The following is an 8059-nucleotide window of genomic DNA, read 5'->3' on the forward strand; positions in this document are numbered from 1 at the left end:
GTTAGTTCCAACTCACAACCACCCTGTATAGGGTTTCCAAGGAGCAGCTAGTGAGCTTGAACCGCTGACCTTGCAGTCCAGCACATTACTCTCAGAGCCACACCAAGGTAGAAGGCACTATAACAACCAAATGCTCACAAGGAGTTCTCGTGTGGCACTGTGGGTTAATGCATTGGACTGCAAGGTCAGTTTGAACCACAAGGTTGGTGGTTCAAGCTTACCAGCCTCTCCCTGGCAGCCCTGGGTTGGAACTGGCCCAATAGAAATTAACAACAATCTATACACAATGTATCAGTTAAATAAACATTTTTCCTGGAAGATAAGAAGCATTAGGGTTGATATCTGTAGGAAGCTCAGTGAATGTTACTGTATGCTGATGGGTACTGAAACAATTTAAAAAATGTATTTCTTATATCAAAGAAATGGGGTGCAAGAGGCTGCCCCAAATCCAAGGGCTGATCTGATTTTTAAAATTCCTCTTATTTTCCCTTGAGCATACAGTAATCCATCTTTTAGTAACATCACCATTTCATTCTCTTTTATTGCCATATAATTTAGAGACAAGACTTGTCATCTATCTATAAATGTGTTAAATTCTATGAGTTTTAACAATATGAGGGGATTTTAAAAAGTTGATGGAAAAACTCCATTGTTTTTTCATTCCATGTTTCCTCGAACATACTGAAGTCCCCTCATTTTATAGAACTGTGTAATAATGACACTGAACATTTCTATCACCTCCAAAAGGTCCCTTGTGCCACTAGTGAGTCAGCCCCCCACCCCACTCCCAAGCTGATTCCTGTCCCTAGATCTTCCATTTCCAGAATCAAATGTAGAGGGTCTAAAGTGTGTAACTGTTTGTGTCTGGTTTCTTTTACACTTAGCATAGAAGTTTTGTGATTCACTGTCTTGCCACAGTTTGAGTGCTTCACTGTTTTACTCCTGAGTGGGATCCCACTGTGTGGATACAGCATGTTTATCTATCTGTTCATCAGCTGAGGAATATGAGTTGTTCCCACTTTTTTATGATCATGAATTAAGTTGCAATAAACATTTGCATATGCTCTTTGCAAGGTCATATGTTTATTGCACAACTGTTTTCCAAGTGACTGTAATTTTGCCTTTCCGCCAGTGGTATATGGAATCCTTTTTGAAATGTAAATGCCGGATTTTAAATGAGTCAAGTACACTTGTATTTTAAGAGTGCAAAAACAAAACAGTAATTATTCAAAGCCAACTCCAGCATGAAGATTAATGTTGAGTAACACTCTACAGAATACTACGTATCTCGTATGGTCGGTTTATTTTCAATTGCTATCACATACACTTCACACCAACCACATGAAAGGTACGTGAAATGCCATTCTGCAATGAAACAGATGAGAGATGGGGGGCGGCAAGGGGAAAAGATCGGGGAGTCAAACTGATCAGGGCTGTAAATCCCCCACATTTCACAAACTATTTTAGTTTTTGAAAAGACAAGCCTTGGTTGTTGTTGGTGGTGGTTATGTGCCGTGGAGTCGGTTCCGACTCATAGCGACCCTGTACAGGGTTTCCGAGGCTGTAAATCTTTACAGGAGCAGAAAGCCTCATCTTTCTCCCGCGGAACAGCTGCTAGTTTCGAACTGCTGACCTTGCAGCTCGCAGCCCGATTCGTAACCACTACGCTACTAGAGCTTCTTAAACCTTGGATAGCCTCATCAATAAAACGAGGCGGCGAGATTACTCCCTATGGGGTAGTGCTAGCATAAGGAGCCCAGGTAGATTAGTGGATTACGAACCCGGCTGCTAGAACTACAAGGGCAGCAGTTGGAATGTACTCCGCGGAATAAAGATGAGACTCTCTGCTGTAGTAACGATTTACAGCCTCGGCAACCCTCTACAGGTTCGCCGTGAGGCAGAACCGACTCCACGGCACACCGCCACGAGTGTAATCACAAGGCTCAGCCATACTTCCACTGGGATCGAGCACTGACGACATCACGACATAAGGGGTGAGCTTCAGAATTTAACAGAGTGAAACCTGTTTGGTTCCAAAGCCAATAATTTTATGTGGTCTTCCCAAAGCTGTTTTTGTTTCTACTGAGTTACCCTATTTCTCTCAGCAGAACCTTACTTCCGCCTGCCACCCTGTAAACTTCCAGCCTTAGCGTTCCTAGAGCCTCAGATTCCATCAAGTCAGACGCTTGACTTCCCAAGGGCCCGAGGCATCCTACTCACCATGGTGACGGCAGCAAAGCCACCGGGTACAGCCTCCGGGGTGCGAAAAACTACTCAGTTTCTGGGTCCCTGAGACCCACGAGCCAAAAGGAGTCAGCCCGTGACAGGAAAAGGTCACCTTCCAAAACGGCCGAGTCAAGGCAAGCGCGACACATTCGTTCCGAGCCTCTGTTTCCAGCTTTTAGCTAGAGGAGCGGAAGTTGCTGGAAGGCGAGTTTAGTAGTGTACACCACCGGAACTGAAGACTTGCGCCGACTATTGAGGACCGCGTAAAATAACAAAAGTTCCTTTGGTCGATTGCGGCACTGCAGCAACGCGCGAGGCATTGTAGACACTGACGCGACCCCCATTTCTGTCTCCCAGGAGCCCGGCGAGGGAAAGCACGACCCAGTGCCAGGTGGGTACCCGGGCGCGCCGTGCGTCTCTCGCGTGTTTGGAGACTCTGTGCCGCTCTGGGCACCCTACCCCGAGGCTGCAACCGCGAGAACTGCACAGGCTCTGGGACCTGCGCCCTTCAATGTCAGAGCAAATTGTGGACTTGTCTCTCCAGCGCGGATAAACCGATTTCCGTTGTGGTTTCTGTGCGAGGTGTGCACGATTGAGAAAGACGCAGAGGAGTGAAACTTTATGGTACAGGAGAAAAGCTAGCGGGCCTTAGCAGGTCAGAAAAGAAAACGACAGGTTTCTGTTGTCTCAAAGGTTGAGGACTCATTTCAGAAAATGGAGCTGAGCCCTTCATGCATGTTTTCTTTGCTAGCAAGCCCAATGTTAGCTCTGTCAGTAGAGGTGACTAGAGAGACATCCCTCCAGAGGTGGTACAGAACATGCTGCTGCTCTAGCACTCAGCTCCCATAATGCACAAAGGCCAGCAGCTCTCCTAGCACATTTTGTAACATGCCTCTCAGAGGACACCTTCCCATGAATGACTTCCCCAGCACTCAGAGAGTGGATTTCCAGCAAATTCCACCTTCATAGCACCGCTTCTCTGCCATCCACTAAGCCATAGCTGTGCCCTCTCTTATAACATCTAGCCCTCAGACTTCGTGAGGGAGGACTTTTATATGGGTGCTCTTTCTCTGTCCTGGACTCCTGGTGTGGCACTATAGGATTGGCACTGGACTGCAAACCACAAGATTGGCAGTTCAAACCCACCATCTGCTCCTTGGAAACCCTATATAAGGTCGCTTTGAGTTGGAACCAACTAGACAGCACTTAACACAGGCTAATGATCATGAGCATTTCTACGTGTTTGTTGGCTACTTGAATGTCGTCTTTGGTGAAGTGTCTGCGTCCTCCACTTTTTAAATTGGATTCTTTTTCTTGTTGAGTGACGTTTCTATAAATTTGAGAGATTAGTCCCTTATCTGATATGCCAATACTAAAATATCCCCCCAGTTTGTGAGTTTTTAGTCTTTTTATGAAATCTTTGATGCCCATTGTTGTTAAGTGCCATTGAGTCGGATCCAACCCATAGTGACCCTATACAGGGTTTCTGAGGAGTGACTGGTGAGCTTGAACTGCCAGCCTTGCAGTTCAAACGGCTTTGCAATCTGGTGCATTAACCCCCAGCGCCACACCAGGACTTGTTGATGCCCATAAGTGTCTAATATTTAGGAGGTCCCAGTCATCTAGTTTGTCTTTGCTGTTTGTGTCTTTTCATTTATATTTGATAAAAATGTTTTTATGCCATGGAGTAGCTGGTGAGCTTGAACAGCCAACCTTGCAGTTCAAACGGCTTTGCAGTCTGCCACATTAACCCATAGTGTCACACCAGGACTCCATAGGCTTTATTAATGAATATTTTGTAAACTTAGTTTTCTATTTTACGTATTTTCACAGAGAACAGCCATTTTCAGGATCAAGATGTTGTTCAACTGGAGGATACTTGCAGCGAGCCATCAGAAAATGTCCTATGTAAGGATTTGTTAAAATGATAATAAATGTACTTTAACAACATCAGTTCCCTTCCAAAAAAGCCTACTATATATCACATTAACATTGATTCTAAACTTATTGCTGGGTGTTGTTGAGTCAGCTCCAACTAATGATGTGACCCTATGTACAACCTAATGAAACAACGCCCAGGCCTGCACCATCCCCACCATTATTGTTATGTCTGAGCCCATTGCTGCAGCCAGTGTCAGTCTGTGTCACTGGGGGTCTTTCTCTTTTTCCCCCTCCCACCCCCACCCCCAGTTTACCAAGCATGGTGTCCTCCAGGGACTGCTCCTTCTGACATCCTGTCTAGCTATCTTCATTCTAAGTAGCATTCCAGCTTACAAGATTGAGCTGGTCATATTTCTGGCAGTTCATACTATATTCAGTACTTCTTGACAAAACAGTAATTCAAATGGAGTCCTGGTGTGGCACTGCAGGATAAGCACTCGACTGCTTATTGCAAGGTCAGTGGTTCAAATCCACCAGCTGCTCTTTGGACAACTATACAGGGTTGGTATGAGTTGGAACTGACTTGAGAGCACTTAACATAGTTCAAATGGATCCATTCTTTTCTGGGCTTTATTCGTTGTTCAGCTTTTGCAAGTGGATTGAAAATGCCATGATTTGTTTCAGGCACACTTGAGCCTTTGACGTGACATCTTTTTTTTAACACTTTAAAGAGATCTCTTTTTTAGCATATTTGCTCAGTGCAATCCGGTGTTTGATTTCCTGATTGCTGCTTCCCTAGGGTGTGCATTGTGGCTCCAAGTAAAACTGAAATCCTTGACCACTTCAGACTTTTCTCCATTTATCATGATGGTGCTTGTTGTCTAGTTGTGAGGAGTTTTGCTTTCCTTAGGTTGAAGTATAATCCATACTGAGGGCTGTAGTGTTTTGATTTTCATCAAGAAATGTTTCAAGTCCTACTTGTTCTTAGCAAGCAAGGTTGTGTCATGTGCATGAGTCTTCCTTCATTCTGGTGACATGTTCTTCTTCATATAGTCCAGCTTCTTGGAATATTTGTTTAGCCTACAAACTGAACAAGTATGGTCAGAGGATATAACTTTGATGTATACCTTTCCTGATTTTAAACTTTGCACAACTCCCTCCTGGTCTATGTACAGGATCCACATGAGCATAATTCAGTGCTCTGGAATTTCCATTCTTCACACCATTATCCATAATTTGTATGATCCACATAGTTGATTGCCTTCGTAAATTCATTAAAATACAGGTAAATATCTTTCTGGTATTCTTTACTCTCAGCCAAGATCCATCTGACTTAAGCCGTGATATCCTTAATTCTATGTCCTTTTCTGAAACTGGCTTGAAGTTCTGATCTATAGTTCCCCGCTGATGTACTGCTGTAAGTGTATTTAAATGACCTTCAGCACAATTTTACTTGCAGATGATATTAATAGTATTGTTTTTGTTGAGTGCTGTTGAGTTGGTTCTGACTCAACAAGAGTGGCTTATGGGCTTATGGGCTTGAACCACCAACCTTGCAGTTAGCAGTCCAGTGCTTATCTTACAGTTTCGCACCAGGACAATAAGAGTAGTTCTGATACCCACTTTTCTTCCTTTCCTGTCTTTATGTATGATGTCCTTGATATCGTCCCATACCTCATCTGACCTTTGGTAATGAATGTTCAGTATGTAAAATTTGTTTTTGAGATGGTCTCTAAATTAAGGTGGGATATGCTCAAAGCTGTTCTTGCAGACTTGTTTTAATTTTCTTTAGTTTCAAATTGAACTAGATATAAGCAACTGATGGTCTGTTCCATAGTCAGCCTTGGATTTGTTCGGACTGATGATATTGAGCTTCCCTATCATATCTTTCCATGTTGTTAAGTGTCATTGGATTGATTGTAACCCATAGCGTCCCTGTACAGGGTTTCCAAGAAGCTGCTGGTGGGTTTGAACCGCTGACCTTGTGGTTTGCAGTCCAGTGCTTATCCTACAGCGCCACATCAGAAGATAGATGTAGCCGTTTGATTCCTGTGCAGTCCATCTGGCGAGGTTCATGCGTATTGTTGTTAAGTGCCGTTGAGTTGATCTCCACGCATTGAAACCCTGTGTAGGATTGCTGAGGCTGTAAATGTTTGCAGAAACAAAGTCTTTCGGTTAGTAGTTCAGTGTTTATCCTACAGTGCCACACCAGGACTCCCTACAGATTGTTGCTGTTTACTTTGTGTGTGTGTGTGTGTGTGTGTGTGTGTGTGTGTGTGTGGTAGGGGTAGATTGAAGGTACTGCCAATGAATAGGTAGTGTTGATCTTGCAAACTTCTATCTTGTGATCTCCCGTGTCATTTCTTTGCCCAAGGCCTCATTTTCCGACTGCAAATCCTTCTTTATATCCAACTTTTATATTCTAATCACCTGTAAAGATCAATCCCTCTTGATTGCATGTTTGATCAATTTCAGACTGCAAAAGTGGTAAAAATGTTCAATCTCTTTATCTTTGGCTATAGTGGTAGTGCATTAATTTGAATAATAATCATTTTATCTGGTCTTCGTATAGTCATATGGGTAACTAAGCACTGTGATACTTCAGGGACTTGGTCTCTAAGCTCTGGGATGACTCCTGAATCCCCTTCAGAACATTATAAATTATTAACTCTCATATCTTCAGTATACTTTAGAAATATTAGTTCTCGTGTAAAACCATGCTTTTCATTTTTATCTATAGCTGTTTGAGAGAGAGATCAAAGTCTTTGTGTGGCCGCCTCGTTTTCTTGAGCAATTTCCCGTCATGAGGAAGTATGTGTTATCATTAGTTTATAAACTCATTCTTCATACTTAAAATTGCCTGTGCAGCATCTTAAACAATCTTTCTCTGCTCCATTTGTGATGATAAATGACCCGAAGTGTTACTCAGATTTTTCAGTGTTTTTATTGCTAGCCCTTTTAGACTATACACCTTTTGACGATGGGGTCTTTGTACCCCGGTCATTATGTATAGAAAATTATATTGTCCTGAGTCTCTTCTTTTGAATTGTTTTTTTTAGGATGGTATTGTCTATCATTACTAGAAACTTGGTAACCAATATATAAATAATACGGAGTACATAGTTATGCATTCCATAGTGGTAGCCCCAAATCTTTACATACATGAACTGTAGCAATTGCAAATATACTGTTGTTGTTAGGTGTGGTCGAGTTGGTTCTGACCCTGTGCATAGCAGAACGAAACACTGCCTGGCCCGCACCATCCTCACAATCGTTACGCTCCAGCCCATTGCTGCTGCCACTGTGTCAATCCATTTCCCTGGGGATCTTCCTCTTGTTCGCTGACTCTCTTCTTTGCCAACCATGCAAATATACTGGAAGTCATTAATGTGTATCTAGTGATCTAGGGATAAATTGGAATGGAGAACATTCAGCATTTACTTGGGAACATTGAGCAAGGATAAGGGAAGCAGCAGGGGTGATGGATAGATTAGGTGATGGATAGCAGGCCTACTTGACTGATTCTTTCTTGTAGTGCTACACTGGACTCACCTGGGAACTTGAATAAATTCCATCTCCCTGGGCTTTACAGAGTAGTCAAGTGATTTTAATACGTGGTTACTGTTGTAAATCCTGAAAGCTGGTAGTGATTTTAGAGCTAGTGAACCTTACCAGCCTTTTGCAGCTATTGAGGAGAACCAAGAAATATCAAGGGTGGCACACCTTACTTAACTTTGTGATTCTCTTACTTAAACATTAGGATCTTAGTTCTCAAACTGTAGCCATCTGACTCATTTTATGATGGGGTAGTTAAAATATCAATTACTATGCCCCCTCACAATGGTCTCTAATTCAGTAGCTGGAGTTTGTGGTTTTTGTTGTTGTTAAGTGCCATTGAGTTGGTAACTACTCATGTACACAATACAAGGAAACATTGCCTGCTCCTGCTTCA

General features: G+C 42.9%; 2 protein-coding genes across 2 annotated transcripts in view; one reads left to right on the forward strand and one right to left on the reverse strand.

Annotated features, from left to right (window-relative positions):
• The window catches only part of NSA2 (NSA2 ribosome biogenesis homolog (S. cerevisiae)), a 9926-nt gene extending 7945 nt beyond the window's left edge, over nucleotides 1–1981 (reverse strand). The window contains exon 1 of the mRNA XM_006874409.1: nucleotides 1921–1981. Within this exon, the coding sequence (XP_006874471.1) occupies nucleotides 1921–1981 (61 nt within the window). The remainder of the gene's footprint in view (nucleotides 1–1920) is intronic.
• A 240-nt stretch (nucleotides 1982–2221) lies between these two features.
• Nucleotides 2222–8059, forward strand: part of GFM2 (G elongation factor, mitochondrial 2) — a 57471-nt gene continuing 51633 nt past the window's right edge. Inside the window, exons 1-4 of the mRNA XM_006874410.1 lie at nucleotides 2222–2260; nucleotides 2584–2739; nucleotides 4060–4127; nucleotides 6165–6183. Coding sequence (XP_006874472.1) covers nucleotides 2222–2260; nucleotides 2584–2739; nucleotides 4060–4127; nucleotides 6165–6183 — 282 coding nt within the window. The remainder of the gene's footprint in view (nucleotides 2261–2583; nucleotides 2740–4059; nucleotides 4128–6164; nucleotides 6184–8059) is intronic.

The sequence above is a fragment of the Chrysochloris asiatica genome, unplaced genomic scaffold, assembly GCF_000296735.1.
Source record: "Chrysochloris asiatica unplaced genomic scaffold, ChrAsi1.0 scaffold00275, whole genome shotgun sequence".
NCBI lineage: Eukaryota > Metazoa > Chordata > Mammalia > Afrosoricida > Chrysochloridae > Chrysochloris > Chrysochloris asiatica.